General features: G+C 44.1%; 1 protein-coding gene across 6 annotated transcripts in view; it reads left to right on the forward strand.

Annotated features, from left to right (window-relative positions):
* Positions 1 to 18,869, forward strand: part of PARP8 (poly(ADP-ribose) polymerase family member 8) — a 158,774-nt gene that overhangs the window by 119,396 nt on the left and 20,509 nt on the right. For all 6 annotated transcript variants that reach the window (XM_033164017.1, XM_033164018.1, XM_033164015.1 and 3 more), the window contains 2 exons: positions 1,459 to 1,512; positions 1,615 to 1,710. In XM_033164017.1, the coding sequence (XP_033019908.1) occupies positions 1,459 to 1,512; positions 1,615 to 1,710 (150 nt within the window). The remainder of the gene's footprint in view (positions 1 to 1,458; positions 1,513 to 1,614; positions 1,711 to 18,869) is intronic.

Genomic DNA, 18,869 nt, shown 5'->3' on the forward strand with positions numbered 1-18,869 from the left:
GGTGACATGCCAATCTGTGGTTAATCAAAACTGAAAGAGCTTCTGAGCTCTTTCTGGTGTCCTTGCCAGTCATGTCATGATAAGCAATGTGGGCACACTGCCATGAAGCTTCCATGGGTTGACATTGGGCCACTCATGATCTCTTTCTGCCTAACCTACCTGATATGGTGATTGCAATCATAAAATTGGTGGGTGTCAGGAAGCAGGCACATACGCTATCCTGAGATCTTCAGAGAAATATTGGGATATAAATCAAAGTTTTTATATTCCCCATTGTGGGCACTTCGGAAATAGGGAAGGGAGACTCATTTTCATCACAATGAACTGTGGTTTAGCGGATGTCTGATCAAGGCTACTTGTTCATCTCACCCAGTATGGTCTCACTCTGGAGGCAGCATCACTCCCAAGATCTCAGGCAAAAATCTTACCCAGTCCTGCCCCCTTAGCCAGAGTTGATGAGGATTAAATCAGGAACCTTTTGCTTTCACAGCATGTGCAGTTCAGCAGCAGATGTTCATACAACACCCTTTCTTATCTCTGTAGTCAATATGAAAATTGGCATGGGCAGCCCGGCTCCGATCAGCATTGGCCTCACTCAGGATCTGGTTATGGATGCATAGAAGTGTGGTGTTAAAAGGACAGATGTTTGCCTTTTTCTTTAAAGAATGGTGTCCAGTTTCCTTTGGTATAACATAGAATGGCATTTAGGTACAGGTGCACAACTTTCAGAAAGGAGGGCCAAACAAGATGCAGTGCCATGCACACAGCTGGCAAATTGCATGAATGGCTTAATTTAAATTGCTTTCAATCCAGGCTATGACTCAGGCGTGTGGTTTAGGTGGGCAGTCCTCCAGGGCACCTACCCTGCTTTGTCCCCTCCTTGAATATTTTTGCCCAGCTTGAATATGTCTTGGAGTTCCAGTAATGCTTCTTGTTCGCCTCAGTGGAGGATACAGATGGGTGTGTGTACAGGTACTAGCCTATTCCATGAAAGTACAATTCACGTTTGTTGCACCACCCACCTTTGCCACTGATTCCACCCATCACTGGCATATGGTCCCCAAAGGGTTGGGTTCTCCAGGAGAGAACGTGACCCTTGGAATGAAAAGGGTTCCCCATCCCTACTTTAAACCTTTGCCTTCCCTCCCAGTCCTGACCTCACCTGCTATTTACTTTTGAAAAGACATTCATGCAGTTTGTTAATTGTGTGAATGGTTTGGCCCCTGTTTTCTTTGTTTGGCCCCAATTTTTGTTGTTGCTGCTGCTGTTGTTAAACATGCTCAAGTGAAAACCATTGGAATAAGACATGGATTTCCCTTGAGTGCGTTCCAGGTGCAAATGTCCACAATTTCATGCTTTGTATAATAAAGACCAATGCATCTCCTGTTTCTGAAACTAATGTTCCAGTATACCAGACTTGCTCTAATGCTGCTGCTACCTTTCTCTCTTTTAAAACAGCCAAATTACGGTGCAAAATCCATTCCAATAAGAGACCATGGCTTCCTCGTACAGGTAGGACAGAATGCCTCCTCTGTTTCGGAAAGCTGGAGGACGTGGAGCTGCTTGTTAATTATTTTAAGCAGATTGTATTGTTCTCTTTTTCGTTGTCCTCAGACGATTGAGTTTGCAGAACAGCGGATTCCAGTGCTCAACGAATACTGCGTGGTCTGTGACGAGCCACATGTGTTTCAAAATGGGCCCATGCTGAGGGTATGTTGTTGCTCTTTGAACTAAAGCAGCCTCCCCAACTTGCTACCTTCCAGATGTTGTGGACCACAGCTCCCACCAGCCACAGCCATTTTCTGTAGCCCAAAACATCTGAAGGTCACCAGGTTGAGGGAAGCTGAATATAACCATGTGGTATGTTTTTGTGTGTGTGTGTGTGTGTCTGCATGCTCCTTAGTATTTTGGAGTAAACAGCTGGTAAAGCACATAGGGGCATTTGTACCTTACGTTCAGTGTGTGTACAATCTGTGCATCTACTTGCTCAATTAGTTGAAGTGTATGCTCATGCAGTTCATTTATTTATTTAAAATGGACCCCCCCCCACCTAGAATACCAAGGCAGTGTGCAAGAAAATGTGTGTTGGCTCCCTGTGCCAACTGGAAAAAAGCCTCTAAACCAATGCAAACCCTTGAAAAATCCTTTTAAAAACCAGCAGCCCTTTCCAAACTCTGTCAAACTCCACTCCACTCCCTCCAAACCTCCAGCTCTCCACAGGCCTCAACAGTCAGTGCAAGGGCTCCCGGGATTGCACTTGCAAAGGCTCACAGGATTGCTAGGCACTGTTTTTGTGCCTTTTTGCCATTTCTGGGCTCTTTTAGGGACACTTTTGCCATTTTTAAAGTCGCTTCATGTGTGGTCGTGTGTCAGTTGGATCCACATGAATGTAAGCAAATAAACCATTACTTCTTTCACTTCAGATTTCAGAGATGAAATGAAAGGAATGAGCTAATGGGACTGTGTGATGTCCTTCGTCCAGCAGTGCAGCCAGAACTCTTCAGGGGCCTTTTGGTCTTGGCACTCGGCTGGTTCTTTCTGAAATGTGACTGGGAGACAGGCCTGTGGCAGTTGTAGTCCATCCATAAAATGCTCCTGTCATAAAAAATTGGTTTGCTGATACCCTCCAGTGTTGTCCTCTGTCATTGTGCAGATAAATGCTCTTAAAACAAAACAGCTAGAAGGTCAAATGTCACCCATTTGCCTTTGGGACTAAAATATACTATTTTATTTATATTAGAGCATTTATCTGTACACCCTTCTTCTACTGTAAATACACCACTCGGGGGGCTTACAACTTATAGGCCACGGTGATGTTGTGGTTAAGAGGGTCAGACAAGGCTCAAATCCTCACCCATCCATGACACCCTGGGCCAGTCAGTGTCCTTCAGACTAACCTACCTCACAGGGTTGTTGTTGTTGTTGTGAGGATGAAACATGGAGGGGGAGAGTCATGGAGGCCACCTTGAGCTTATTACGAGAAAGGAGGGGATAGAAATAAACAAAAGCATAAAATCACAAAAAAACCCTCACAGAAACTGCACCAAAGGGCAGGGTCAGCAGTTTAAACATATTCCTAATTCATAAAAAACCCAGCTTGGATTTTTTATTTTTTTTTAAGGTATTCAACAAGCAGTGAAAAACAGTGAGGGAGCGGAGCCTATGGTGTTTCACAAGGCAAAGTGTTGCCTAATCTGGGTGCAGCCAGCAAAAAGGCACCCTCTCTTTTCCTACCCAGCCAGATACAGAAAAAAACAACAACAGCTGAGATTGTTAGGCGAAGTTAACTCAAAGACAGAAGTGTGGGGGGGGGAGAGAGAGAGAGAAAGAAATTTGAGGGGAAAGGAGGCAGACATAAGCAGCGAAGTGGGTTTGCACATACTGACCATCACTGCCCAGAGAAAGCGGTGGCTACATCCAGGTAGTGAAATGTGGCACAGGAACTGAGCTATCTGTAGCAACCCCTGCACAGATTTGACTGCAAATCAGCAGTGGTGGAAAGGAACATTGCTGCACAGAGTCTGTTTTGGCTCTTGGGACACCCCTTTCCTTTCCAGCTTGTGTCTGGCTAAAAAGCATCCTCTGGAAGGCAGGGTGTGTGTGTGTGTGTGTGTGTATGTGTGTGTGTGTGTGTGTTCTTTTCAGGCTTCCACAGGCACCTGGTTGGCCACTGTGAGAACAGGATGCTGAACTAGGTGGGCCGTTGGCCTGATCCAACAGGCTTTTCTTATGTGTGTTTGTTTTGTGACCGTTGCGTGCCTGGAATGTAACCTTAAGCGCCACATCCATTGATCTGCCTACTCTTGCATTTGGCTCTGGTATGTGGCCCCCAGAAGGTTTCATATAATGGGATGTGGCCCTCAGGCTGAAAAAAGGTCACTCATCCTTCAGCTATACACTAATCCTGCACGGACTCTTCTGGTCTTCACAGCTAAATGGTTCGCAACCTCTCCTTGGTCCTTGACCACCAAAATCTGCTGGGGGGCGGGTTGCTGACAACATTGACCCATGTCTCCTCCTGGGTTTCCATCCCCTTTTGCACTCAGGACAGCCAGAGTAACTTCAGGCTGTGCGCTAAAGAACTTGCATGGGCAGCAAGTCAAAGGGAGGCAGAAATTTCCGCCGAAAAAGAGCAGCTGGCAGACTGACATTGAGCATTATATCCAGGGTGGATTTCTTACTGCGGCAGCTAGACTGGTGGATTTCTTAATGCGGCAGCTAGACTGGTGACTGGGAGTGGCCGCCGGGACCACATAACACCGGTCCTGAGAGATCTGCATTGGCTCCCAGTACGTTTCCGAGCACAATTCAAAGTGTTGGTGCTGACCTTTAAAGCCCTAAACGGCCTCGGTCCTGTATACCTGAAGGAGCGTCTCCACCCCCATCATTCAGCCCGGACACTGAGATCCAGCGCCGAGGGCCTTCTGTCGGTTCCCTCACTGCGAGAAGCAAAACTACAGGGAACCAGGCAGAGGGCCTTCTCGGTAGTGGCGCCCGCCCTGTGGAACGCCCTCCCATCACAGGTCAGGGAAATAAACAACTACCTGACATTCAGAAAAAACCTGAAGGCAGCCCTTTTTAGGGAAGTTTTTAATGTTTGATATTTTTGTATTTGATTTCTGTTGGAAGCCGCCCAGAGTGGCTGGGGAAATCCAGCCAGATGGGCGGGGTACAAATAATAAATATTATTATTATTATTATTATTATTATTATTATTATTATTATTATTATTATTATTATTATTACTGTGCCCCCACCCACCCAGCACTGCACCCCACACCACCACAAACACCCTCCATCTCCATTCTAGCAGAGCTGTCGGGATATTTTCATTTCATTTTCTGCCCGTTAGGCATGGCTCTTTGAGGGGGAACCTCGGGGAGTCAGGATTTCTCATTCAGCTGCTTAGCACATAGCAGAGAGAGCTGGCCTCGGCTGCCTTCTCCCTTTAGATAAACAGCTTCAAAGGAATCCCAGAATAACAATGAAGGAGATTAAGAATTGAGGAGGTGACAATCCACAGCTGGACCTAAGCAAGCAAGCGAGCAAACAAATGCTATTGGGGAGGAAATTGGTTCCCTGAATCTTTTCTTTTAAAAAACAATAACGCAGACTTGTGGCAGGTTTGAGCTTGGCCAAGCCATTTATTTATTGTTATTTTTTTCTTTCTAAAAAAAGGCAAAAGACAAAGGCATGTGATTTGACCTTTAAAAGAGACAAAATGCTAATTGTGGCAATAGAAGTTGATGGGGTTTCCTCTGGACTTGGGAATGCACCAAACCTTGGACTATTCTTTTCATAGAGGGCCCAACTAGGGAAGCCCATCCAGCCACACAGATGTCAACGTGTTTTAGTACTTTTTGCTGTTAATTATAAGTAAAGGATCCCAGGATTCTTTGAAGGGGTTATGCTTTAAAAGTTCTTAAATATATAGTGTGTATGCAGCCCTAGTTAGCCCTCCATCCTCCCATCAAGTGTTAACTTCATAGCTGATAAGAATATTGGCTCAGGGAGAGCTTTATTGCAGCTAGGATGGGATCCGGTTCTCTGGCATTATCCTTTTTACATTAGCCCAACTTTGTGTATGCTGCAACAAGGTAGCCCACATCCTGCAGCAAGCTAAATTCTTCAGTTTGTATAACTTAGGGATTCCTCCCCCACCTTCCACTTTGACTTTTGAGAGTTATTCTCCGTTTTCAAGACATTAGATGCTGGCATTCAGGAAATGAAATCTATGATCTGATGCTTGCAGAATGCACACAGCCCTAAATTTATCCTTGGGGCAGGACATGCAATATCTTATTGTACCAACTTGATTGTCTGTTCAAAAACAAATAGCATATTTTCCCCATATCTCTTGGGTTTTCAGTAGAGTTAAGCACGCGGCACTCTCTGTTAGATTGCAGCTTTGGATTGTAAGATCCTGAGGGCAGACACCTTGTTTTGCTTCTGCTACACTGTGAAGCAATGTGCATACTGATGACACTAGATAAAAGTCTGAATCATCCACATATTAACACCCCATGGCCTTTAAAATGTGTTTGTGGGTTACAATGGCTTTGTTTTGGTTTATTACACATTTTGTGTCCTCATTTTGCATTTTTATGTTGTGAACAGCCCTGTGATCTTTGGATGAAGGGCAGAATGCAAATTTAATTAATAATAATAGTAATATATAAATAACAAACAAGAAGCATGCATGGAATGCAACTTTAATATTCTAGGCCAGGCATAGGCAAACTCAGCCTTCCAGATGTTTTGGGACTACAACTCCCATCATCCCTGACCACTGGTCCTGTGAGCTAAGGATGATGGGAGTTGTAGTTCCAAAACATCTGGTGGGCCGAGTTTGCCTTTGCCTATTCTAGACAGGTCTGGCCCAAGGCATGTTGGCACCTGAGATGAACCCAAAAATGGTGTGTGTCTCCCCTCTTCCCCCACCCACTGCCCCACTGCCAGGGAACAAGGGGAGGGAAGGTCTAAATTAGGAACAAAGGGGAAATAAAGTTCTACGCCGAGAACAAGGGTGGGAGTAGACGAGCAGTGCCTCCTATTCTCCAAGAGAAAATAGGAGGCATGGGGGGTGCTAAAGAGGTGCCAGATCCAGCTTCCATGCAGCATGCCACAGCTTTTGCTGCCACTGTGGCAGCGGTGGCTGCAGTGAGTGATGCATTCCTTGGAGGCTGGATCTGCTGCCCCTGTAGATCCTGCCACCTGAGGCAGGCACCCCACCTTGCCTCAAGGGTGGTCCGGCACTGGTTCTAGGAAACAGTTCTCTTAACATTGCAACCATTTGAAGCTTCCACATATGGTTCAGATCCTTGGACCCTTTAGCCCTAAATAAGCTGTACTGACAGAACCCAAGGGAATATAGGAAGCTGCTTTCTTCCAAGCCACACCATTTATCCATCTAGCTCAATGTTGCATACACTTGACTAGCAGCAGTTATCTGGGGTTTGGGTTTTGGAATATTCCCAGCAGCCCTATGCCAGGGATTGCCAGGGATTGAACCTGGGGCCTTTTTGCATGCAAGGCAGATGCTGTGCCACTGAGCGAAGGCCCTTCTCCTGTATGTTATCACCTGCTGCTTGAGATACTCTAAAGAAAAATGCTGATACTAAAGATGCTGAACTATTTAAGAAAATGAGGTCATCGTGACGGTTAGTGTCGTGACACAGTGAATCTGCCCTCTCAGTCTCCTTAAATTATGTATGTTCTGTTTGCTAAAGTTCTTCTGCATGATTTCTGAATACTGTACCTAGCAAAAAAGGCATATTTGAAATAGTTCAAAACAGCACCAGCAACAACCTATGTCTCAGGCATTAGCATGAATGGTAACCAGATAAGCTGATGGAACTTTTCAGTAAGCGGGGTGGGGGGACCCACAGGAATATGCCTCAATGTTTTCTCCATCAACTTGCAAACTCTCCTCTCGGGTGCCACCTTGTGTTGAAATCTCAGACTATTCTGCCCCCCCCCCTTCCCATTAATGTCAAAGAAGCAGGAAGGTTGGCAATGAAGCTCATAGGAACTTAGTTCAAAAGAAGATCTCTATCACGTTTCCTCTTAATCTTTGCTTCTCCAAGCTAAACACCCCCAACTCCTTCAACCATTATGCATAGGAATTGGCTTCCAGGACCCTGTACCATCTCAATCGCCTTCCTCTGATCACAATCCAGTTTCTTGAAACATGGTGCTACTTACCCACAAGTAAGCTGCCTTGAACTCCTTGAGGCTTACTTCTAGGGAAACATTTATAAGGGAAATGTGTTAAAATTGGGGGGGGGGGTTCTAAAGAATAAGCATACTATATTATTAAATGATGCACTCTTATAACTGGCATCCCCCTCTCACAGAGAAGAGTGTGGTTGTCATTTTAAAAATATTTTTAAATGGTTTTATTTAAAATAATTGGTTTTAAAAAAAAAATTTAAGAAATCTTCAGAGTAATCCTTTTGAGTTCATCTTTTTAAAAATGGAATCATCTGACCCTTTAATTGATTGATATTAGTAATGAATGAAATGTGTCAAGATATGCGTTGTAGAGGAGAGCCAATGTAGTTTGACAGCCATGTATGTAAACTATAAACTTGCATAGGAATCGGCTCAGTTGCCTCCTCAGCAAGTCACTCTCTTTTAGCTTCTGCCTTTAGCTTTAGGACCATGACAAAGATGTTGCAAGTTCAATCCCTGACGTCTCTAGGTAAGACAGTGAGAGATCCCTGTCAGAAACCCAGGAAGCCCACTGCCAGTCTGTGTAGAGTGACAATACTGAGGTAAAAAGATGAACCTGTGGTCTGACTTGGTATTAGGTAATTTCCTATGTTCCCTTTGGAATCTGTAATATGGACAGATGAATACTAAAGTACATTAATTACAGGGTTGTTTTGTGTCTTATTAAGATCATTGGTTTGAAGCCCTTCAAATGCTCTATAATCTATCTATCATCTATCTATCTATCTATCTATCTATCTATCTATCTATCTATCTATCTATCTATCTATCTTTTAGCTATCATCTATCTCTATCTATCTATTGTTGTTGTTCAGTCGTTCAGTCGTGTCCGACTCTTCGTGACCCCATGATATCTATATCTATCATCTATCTATCTATCATCTATCTATCACCTGTCATCTATCTATCATCTGTCTATATCTATCTATCTATCTATCTATCTATCTATCTATCTATCTATCATCTATCTATCCTTAACAAGCCCTTGAGAATCTCAAGGGGTTATAGCTGGCAGAACTACACATCAGCTTAATTGCAAAATGCTGACCTTTCTGCGACGACATTTCACTGTTGCCCATTGTGAATGATAGACTGTTTAGCAGCTGGTGATCACTGTTTTTCATTGTTGGCACAAGCTAGATGTTCCACTGCTTTACCATTGCCACAGAAGCTCCTTTCTGGATTGTCCTTAAATAAAAAAAAATGGATGGGCCTGGGTCTAGATCAGCACAGCTCTCCTCCAATCCCAATTGCTCTGTGGTCACTAATGCAAGAAAAGTTGAAGGAAGGTCAGAGTGGAGTTTTAAATTTGCTTTTATCGGTGACAAAAACACACTTTAAGCACCGTGCTACATGTTACAGTAGACACACTTTTAAACGTGGCTACTTTTATTATGAAGGAATAACAGCCCTGAAGCCCCTATCCAGAATATGTTATAAATCTGGATCAGGACTCCACACTTGTTTCCTACCAATCCTCCCCCTGTCTCACATTTGCCCTTAAAAGTTTATTATTATTATTAATTATTTCCAGGGCAAATAGCACCAAGTGGAGGGAGATGTGGTTTTTGTTTTGTTTTGTTTTGTGTTTTTTTTCCAGGAAACAGGTATGCATCCGCTATCCAGATCAGGCATATGAACTTGACTTGAGATTCGAACTACTCCAAAATTCCTGTTTGCCAGCAAAATGCCATTCTTTGCAATTCAGTCTAATTATTGAAATGGTCAACCTCTAGTGGGACTTTTTCCTTCCCCACTGGACCTCTGCTCAGCATATTTGAAATCCAGTGTCTAGAAAGTGTAGTCATTTCCGTCTTTGTCTTCTTCCTCAGACTCCCTCAGAAGGTGGTGGAGTCTCCTGCATTTGAGGAGTTTAAGTGGACGTTGGATGGCCATCTGCCATGGATGCTTTTGTTGAGATTCTTGCATTGTAGGGGACTGGGCTAGATGACCCTCAGGGCCCCTTCCAACTTCTATCATTCTTCACTGCTGGCTGGCTTCCGCAAACTTTGCACAGCCTGTCTTGGGATGAGATGCAGGATGTTTCCACAAAGCACAGGAAGGCGAGGGTGTGGGGCAGAGAAGAGCATTGAGGGCTGAGAGACAAGGCTTCTCTTCTGCCCTGCTTTTATTCCTCACATTTGAGAGAAAGAATCTCACTTTTGCAAAGTTGCATCTAGGCAGCATTTTTCTCTTCTGCTAGGAGAGTTCCCCCCCTCCTCCCCCTCCGATGCTTTGAAGGCAAAAGGGAAAGGCAAATCCAATGTCAAAACATTTTATCTGAATTTGTAGCCTCCAGCTCTTATGCACTCGGGCTGTTTTATGGCGCTTCTGGCATAATGATGGGGATGCACTATCACAACAGAGGTGGGTGCCGCAAGGCTCTGGGAGATCCAAAGGTGGTTTTCATGCTGTAGTGCAGTGCTGGAAAACTTCAGGGTTGAGGGCCAAATGCAGCTCTCTGAGACTCTCTGTGTGGCCCCTAGAAACCTCCCCAGACCACAACCCTCAGTGGATGCCCTGCTTTGCACTCCAAATATTTTGGCCTGGCTGGAATGTGTCCTTAAACCCTGATAATACCACTTGCTTGCTTGGATGGGGGATAGAGAATAGTGTTTTGAGTGTGTGTAGAAACTAGATTCTCAAGCACTTCTTCGAAACTGTGGTGTCATGTTGAGATAGGGTTGGACTAGAACCTGGGAGACCAGGGTTCAGATTGCATCTCAGCCATGACCTTGGGCCAGTCCCTCCCTGCCCCTCAACCTTGCCTACCTCTCAGGGTTGCTGCATGGAAGGGTATGCCACCTCTCTAGCTTATTGCAGGAAGAGTGGGGTATAAATGTAATAAATAAATAAATAAAACAAACTACTTCCCCATCACCCAAAGACAATGAAGCTGATTTGTCATCATTAAGAAGATCAGTGGTGTTGTATATATAAAACATTTCTACACAAAAAAGAAATGCAAAGAAATTTGAAGGAACATCTTAGTTCTATAGCACAGAGGGCAAACTAACCTGGGGGTACAATCCTCCCCTTCTTGACTTTAGGCAGTAACTTGAATATAGTTTCCTCTATTAGTCTCATGAAGAAAATGTCCTCATAGCTAAGGAACAGAAAGGGGATTGCCTTCAAGGCTGATACCCACTGCAAAAACTTTCTTAAGTAGAACTCTGGAAACTGTTAATGCTCCCTTTTTCTTTCTTAATGATGGCCTCTGTGAGATTACCGTTCCTTTCGCTACACTATTTTTAGATCAATAGTATACTTTGGAGTGGCAGTTATGTCCTAGCCTTATTAGTGTCCTTGTAATCATTCCTCGTCTGAGTTTCATAAAAGCTTTGAGAAATTAACAGGATAAATTGGATCACTTCCTCTGATAGGATTGGAACTTTCTGTGTCTGTGTTTAATGGAAAGAGAATCAAAAGGCTATAAATTAGCACAAACAGCATGCCTTTGTGGCTGGGATATCTTGCCCTCCTGCTGTCCAGCATATCATTGAACGAATGTCACATCACTGCCAGTGTTTCACATGCGAAAACAGAGACACGCTCGGAGCACCTGTTCATAACAAGGATCATTGCCTTGTTATGAAACTCACCCCCTTCCAGAAATACAGGTTGTTGAAGGCTTAGCCTCATGTATGCTGCAGTCGTTTGATGTGCAATCGCCTGCCCTGCACGGATTGAAAAAGCAAAGCCACTGTGTCTTATTTTGATTCAAGGTACATTAGAAAAACCAGCAATTCAAAACAGAACTCAGTGTGTGCAATGTAAGAGCCATAATTTGCATATTGTGGCCATGTATTTAGCCATTCATCCAGACTAACATGGCTACCTATCTCAATGGAATTCCATATAGGCGGGTGGTCACTCTTTATGGTTTCCATGAGATCAGTGTAGGACAGGAATCCTGTCTCTTAGTTCTGCCCTTTTCTGCCAATCCACTTGGTAGGAAACTCCTGCCCCATTAGCCTGTTACCATGCTAGTTTTTTTTGTTTTTTTTAAAGGCAGACTAGTAATTTTTGTGGGCTTATTTATGAGGCTTCTTCAGTGTTCATGTACATCAGGGGAACCAATGTGGTGCTCCCCAGATGTTGGTGGACTACAGCTCCCATCATGCCTGCCCATGGACAGTGATGGCTGAGACTGATGGGAGTTGTAGTCCACCAACAGCAGGAGGCTGCCATGTTGGCTACTTTGGATGTACATGTATTAACGTTGATGGACACTAGGGATAAGACCAGCTGTGGCCTACCAAGAGGCTGATGTTCTAGAGATGTTGGAGAGGGAGCTGAAGTCTGAAGAATGGGACAGATCTAATGAAAAAACTGAAACGATGATTTCCTCAGGTCCCAAAAAGCATGGAAACTTGGAACAGTTCAATTATGACTCAGGGGTGTCCAAACTTTTTTCAAAGAGGGCCAGATTTGATAAAGTGAACATGTGTGAGGGCCAACCAAAGGGCCGACCAAAGTTGTTGACCTGCTTTTTAAGGATTGAAGTTGAGCTTTCTTTAAGATTGAGCTTTTTAAAAGGATTTCACCCCAGGAAATAAACTGCCACAGGGGCCAGATTAAACCAACCGGCGGGCCATATTAGGCCCCCAAAATGGAATTTGGACATGCCTGGATTATGTGATATTCAATACTTTCCTGCACAATCTAAGTACTTTCATCTCCCCATCCCACCTTACAGTATTATGTGGCCAGTGGGATAATTAAGTCATTACATACACACACAAACAAACAAAAGAAATTGATGATTGAGTTGTTTACTGGGCTCCATTGTACTGAATGTGCCTCTCTTTCAAACCCACTGTGTTTCTGGCCACCATTCAAAGTAATTCAAAGTACTGGTTTTTACTTGTGGCCTCCCAGATATTGTTGAGCTCCCAACTTCTATCAGCCCCAGCCCCTGCCCCCAAATGCCTGAGACCAAGCATACCTGGAAGATTTCCTCCTTCCCTAACAAGCCTTCCCATTTACTGAGGTCATCACTGAGGTTCCTCACCTTCAGAGCTTAAGTGGATAAGTATCAGGGAGAATAACTTCTTTGCAGTGGCACCCCAGTCATGAGACACTATTGAAAGACAGTTGTTTTGTGTCTGCTCCTCTATCTTTTAGGCAGCACGTTAAAACAAAGTTATCCTTTTGAGCCTTTGGGAAGTAATAGCTAGACTTTTTCCTGTCTCACTGCCTGATGATTGCTGCTGGTTTCGTTACTGTCATGTGGCGTGTGCATGTTTAGATTGATTGCCCAACACAATGTAGCTTTTATCTGGCATTGTATTTTGGATTGCATCGCATGTTCGTGATGAATGGCTGAGACTGTGAGGAAACCACCTAGAAGCATTCGTGGTGCAATATAGTATAGAAAAAAACAAAGTAGGTGGCCTCATTCACTATGGTTGCGGGAAAAGAAAAAATTCACATTGACCTGTTTGGGTTCAGATCATCCATTGCATTCCTGAAATGGAGCTGATTGTACTTGTGAGTTGCCCTGGAATTCATAAAATGGTATACACACACAAAAAAATGCTTTATAGCTAACATTAAACATACATATCAAATTGGTACATATTACTTTGGAGAGAGCACTTTAGCCTCATAGATCTAAACCAGCCACCCCCAACCTGGTGTTTTGGGCAGCAACTCCTTCATCCCTGACCACTGGGCATGCTGGCTAGGGCTTATGGGAGTTGTATTCTAGGAATACCTGGAATGTACAACATTGAACAAGGTTGATCCAAGCAGAATATCAACAAATAAACAGCTCAGGGTCACATAAAACAAGATTTACAGAAATATTTTCAGACAAGAACAGCCTGAAATAAATAAGTTTTGAGGGCCCCATTTTAAAAGCTGACCTTAAAATAATTGTTGCAGAAAAAGCATTCCATAACAATGAGGCCACTGTCAAGAAGGCCCTGGACGATCTTACTGGTGGCATTAGGGGAATTCAGGGTGATTGCAAAGAATAACCCCCCTTGCAATCTCCTTGCATTGCATGGTTTGTCTCTTTTAGCTCCTACATATTCACTGTTGAGACCAGGGACAGAGAATCCAAATGGATCCCAGAGTATGTTTCTCCATCTGTGTCTCTTTCTTTTCTTAGAGAGTATGTTTAAAATAATAAATTATCTACTGCCTCCATTGGTGCAACACCAGTGGGCCACCTCCAACCTGCCAAATGCCACTCTTTAACCTGCCTATATATGAAACTGCTGTGTACCAAATCAGTCCATCTAGCTCAGGTCTATTTACATGAAATGTCTAGGGTCTAATGCAGGATGTTAGCTGTCATCAGCTGCTACCTGACCTTTTAACTGGAAATGCCTGGGATCGATTCTGGTATCTTGTGTTCAAAGCAGATGCAAATTTGGGCTCCTGCATCTTGAATCCAGTATGGCCACTTACACATCACCCAAAAATGAATTGCCAAAAGCAAAAGTTTAGACATTATTATTTTTTACATAAAATATGTGTATGCTTTCTATGTATTTATGTTATTTGTTCGTACAAATTTAACTTACGACAATAGTAACAGGTTGCATTCCGGACGATTGTAACATACAATCCCATTTGTCAAGAACGTAATCTGTCATTACTGTCATTATCAGTTCCATTTGAATCAACAAATAGAAAAACACACACACCATGCAGATGCTTAGTTTATAGATGCAATTAATTTGAAAATAAATACTAGAATTTAAAAAACGTGATCTGCTGCTATTGTTAATAGCTGCATTTGAACCAGCTAATAAAAGAAATAAAACATCCAGATGCTAATTTATATTTATAGATGCAAATCTGGAATTAATTGCTAGAATTTAAAGAGAGATGCAATCTTACGCTACAACCAGGTAACCTGTCTGCCTGCTCCGTCTCCTTCCCAGCCTGCGCCCCTGCTCAGCCTGGTGTTAACTGTGGATGGACAGCCCTTCAAGAAGGGGTTTCTCCCCAACAGAGGATCATCCTCTTTAAAGCCAGACATGTGGCCACTTTGTGAGTTGTGTAAAAGAGATTTTTTAGCAGGTGTAGCTTTCCTTAGCTGCATCTCCCTGAGCCATGGCCTTTCCCTTAAATGTTGGGCTAGTCCTACCACCATTCTGTTTCCCAGGGTTGTTAGCCATCCATATTTAGGGGACAATCCCTCAAGGCCGGGGCAGGCCCACCCATGAGGCAAGGTGAGGAGACCACCTCAAGCAGCAGGATTCACAGAGGCAGCAGATTTGTCCATCAAGGAGCACATTGCCTACTGCTCCTGCAATGGCACTCATTGGAAGCCAGATCTGCTGCCTCCTTAGCACCCCCTGTCGTAGTTTTGCTCCATAATGATCCAGAGCAAGACACTTAGCAGTGGGGGACGAAGGTGCGGGGGCTGTGGGTCGCCCTGGGTGTCATCACTGAGGGGGGTGACAAAATGACAAAACTATGAGTTTTTAAGAATGTTGTTGTTGTTCAGTCGTTCAGTCATGTCCGACTCTTCGTGACCCCATGGACCAGAGCATGCCAGGCACTCCTGTCTTCCACTGCCTCCCGCAGTTTGGTCAGACTCATGTTAGTAGCTTCGAGAACACCGTCCAACCGTCTCATCCTCTGTCGTCCCCTTCTCCTTGTGCCCTCCATCTTTCCCAGCATCAGGGTCTTTTCCAGGGAGTCTTCTCTTCTCATGAGGTGGCCAAAGTACTGGAGCCTCAACTTCAGGATCTGTCCTTCCAGTGAGCACTCAGGCAGGCCTGATTTCCTTCAGAATGGATAGGTTTGATCATCTTGCGGTCCATGGGACTCTCAAGAGTCTCCTCCAGCACCATAATTCAAAAGCATCAATTCTTCAGCGATCAGCCTTCTTTATGGTCCAGCTATTTACTATTATTACTACTATTTAAGAATAGTAATAATAATAAATTGGGCTCAATGAATTTTTTAGTTCAGTCAACAAATGTAACGAAACACGGTTGGTATTGGGCACCACACTGTGGGGACCGGCACTTACCACGGGGCCTGCAGCGTGCCCGAGCCACATGTCTCTCCTGGGAGTGACGTGGTGGCTTGGGTGCCTGCAGGCTCCGCACTGCCTAAAACAGCAGCATGGGACTTGCGCTTGTCCTCCACCTCTCCCTCAGCCGCCCTACAGCTGAGGGGGAGGCGACGGAGAGTCTCCATGCAGTGCGCCCCGCACCCATGGGTGGCTCGCCCTGCCCCTGCCCATAGGACGCATGCACAGCACCTGGCGCCCGAGTGGCTAGCTCCGCCGCTGACAATTAGCACTTAAACATATTGAGTTCCCACACAGGAACTAAATAGAGAGAACCAAGAAGAAAAGAGAGACAGAAAGTGAAACCCAGGCTTCTTCTGGCCTGTTCTTATACAGTGGTACCTCGCTAGACGAATGCCTCGCTAGACGAAAAACTCGCTAGACGAAAGGCATTCGCTAGCGAAAGGCTGTCTTGCAAGACGAATTTTCCTTTGGGCTTGCCTCGCAAGACGAAAAATTTCCGCGATTTTTTTTTCCTCATCAAACCGCTCTTCCCCCGTTGGTGCTTCGCAAGACGAAATTTTCGCTAGACGACAGCACTCGCAGAATGAATTAATTTCGTCTTGCGAGGCACCACTGTAGTCCAGAGCATGACTTTGAGAGAAAGATAACAGGATCGGTTTGAACCAGCTTAACTCAGCTTCTCTGAAGGAATAACCCAAACACCAGGAACCTTCAGCTTGCTTCCAGGCAGAATGGAAACTTACTTGTCAGGTAGAAACTTCCAGCTTGCACCAGCTTATATCACACAGAGAAGTTTCCAGAACCTTCTTAAATTGAACAGGAAAGATTTCCACACACTAAACCAACATTTTCTGTACCAAAAAAGTGCAAACCTAACACCCCCCCCCACCTCCATGCTGCCTCTACAGCGGTATCTTGGGGATCAGAAGGCACTGCTGTTCCCAATGTAGATCTTCACTCACCTTTTCTACCCTGGTGGAAGCACCGTTTTCTTGGTGGGCTACCGCTCCCATCATCCCTTCACACGGAGCATGACATTGCAGCTTGCCTTGATTGCCAAAATATCTTGGCCCAGCCCTGCCCAGGGTAATAATTTCAGAACTGGACCCACTGAAGCACATGGGCCAAATACAGAGTAACTGATAGTATGCGCAAGGCTCCTAAATAAAGTGTGCGCACAGAGCGCCGCTGGAGGTAATAAACACACTTCTTCTTCTTCTGTTACTAGAGTGCCGTGCTACAGTGAATTGGATGGTGTTCAGCTTCATCTGCTGCCTAATTCAATGTAGCACGGCAGATGAGATAAATCAAATGACTGATGCTGTATAGGACTTGAAAGATGATGGCTTTTCTAAAGCAATCTCTGTGAAAATATTTCAGTGTTGTAGTCATCGTGCAGTCATTGAGGTAAAGAGAGGCAGAGAGGAGGGGGAAAGATCCTGCAAACAAAACGGCTTAGTTGCTCTCATAATGCAAGGCGAAATCTGTCGGTGCAGAAATCCGTGCACCCAGGGATGCAGTTTTTAAAATTTATTTTTCTTAGAGCAAATCCCTTCTATAGTTTTATATTTATTTATTTATTTATTTATTTATTTATTTATTTATTTATTTATTTATATTTATATTTATTTCTTCCAACACTTGGCACACATTCTTGTTTGGTTTTCATTTCTGCCGAGAGTGACCCCTAGAGCAGGGTAAGATGGATTCGTCAGTTATCCTGATGGCAGCCAAAGGCATAAATGCATTGGCAGGAAAATCTATAGAGTGGTTTCTCTCTCCAGAGCATAAAGTAGCATATATTATCTATATTTCCAGGAAGGCTCAGAAAATGCAGCCTGTGGTGTAATGGGATTCCGAATGGGGGGCAGACATTACTTTTTATGGAATGGCGTGGAAAGTGAAACTAGAATGGAGGACTGAAGCACATGTTCTTTGTTAGGGAAGATCCACACCACACACAAGCACATTCAACACACATTTAAAGCACATGCCTTCTCGCAAAGCGTCCTGGGAACTGTAGTTTGTCAAGTATGCTTGGAATTGTAGCTATGATGTGGCTCTGCTCTTAGTGATTTTCTTAGAGTTGATGCATAGATGCTTTTGGACGAAAAAGTGTCAGTTACAGTTAACCTACTGCAGTCTCTGGCATTCATTAAACACTGTGCCCTTACTATGGGCATCAGCTGGGAGCTACAGTACATTTCCCAAGGCTCAGAGGCTTAGGACAGTGCTGCAATGACGTTTATTCTATGGTTCTGTGCTGATTGGTGGGAGAATGTGGAAGGAAAGTTGTTGGCCTCTGTGTGGAGTGAGAGCCCTTGACAATAGTGGTCATAAGGCCCCTCTGGGCGAGAGCCAGGCTGGGAGTGTCTGCAGTGTATCCCGGGTGAGAGAGGCGGAGTTTGAACCTTGGATCTGAAATTACCGTACTGTTTTGGAAATAGCATCATCGGGAGCCTATGGATGTTTTGTATAACTACTTTTTATTTTTGTGTTACGCATTGGTCTCTCTCCTGTTTAGTTTTGAGCTGCTAAATTAGATTGAGTTATTTGCATTGCTTCATACAAACTTGTGTGGATTGACGAGGTTGTAGTTATGTATTTGAAATTACTACTATTCTTTGTAATTGTTAATTGTTTGTCATATATATTTCTTGAATTGTTACACCAAATTGTTCGCCTGGCGTGTTGTGAGCTTCTTGGGGCAGAATTCGGTAGGAAAGTGCCATACAAATGAACATGAATATTGTGGTGATAATGAGTTCAGCTGGTGGGCAAGGGAGCTACCTCCCACCAGTAATCTTTTTTTCAAAAACTACAGAGACAAACTGTTGTTGTTGTTGTTGCTGCTGCTGCTGCTGTTTTTTGCCTGCCTTTTAACCCAACAAGGACATATACCTGTATTCATTCATTTGTCCCATGTGACCACCATTGCTGTTCATGTGCATCATGTTGTAAGTTGCAGGGTTCCCTGAATGGCTAAACTGTTGCTGTGGAAAAGAGCTGCTCCTGGCCATATTTCCTGATGGCCAGCCCTTCATTTCAGCAGTTGGATACATTGGTGCAGCCTGAGGATGCTGCATCATGGGATTTTGTGTGGGTCCAATTCTTTGAGCCATCATGGAAT

The sequence above is a fragment of the Lacerta agilis genome, chromosome 11 (assembly GCF_009819535.1).
Source record: "Lacerta agilis isolate rLacAgi1 chromosome 11, rLacAgi1.pri, whole genome shotgun sequence".
Classification (NCBI taxonomy): Eukaryota; Metazoa; Chordata; class Lepidosauria; order Squamata; family Lacertidae; genus Lacerta; species Lacerta agilis.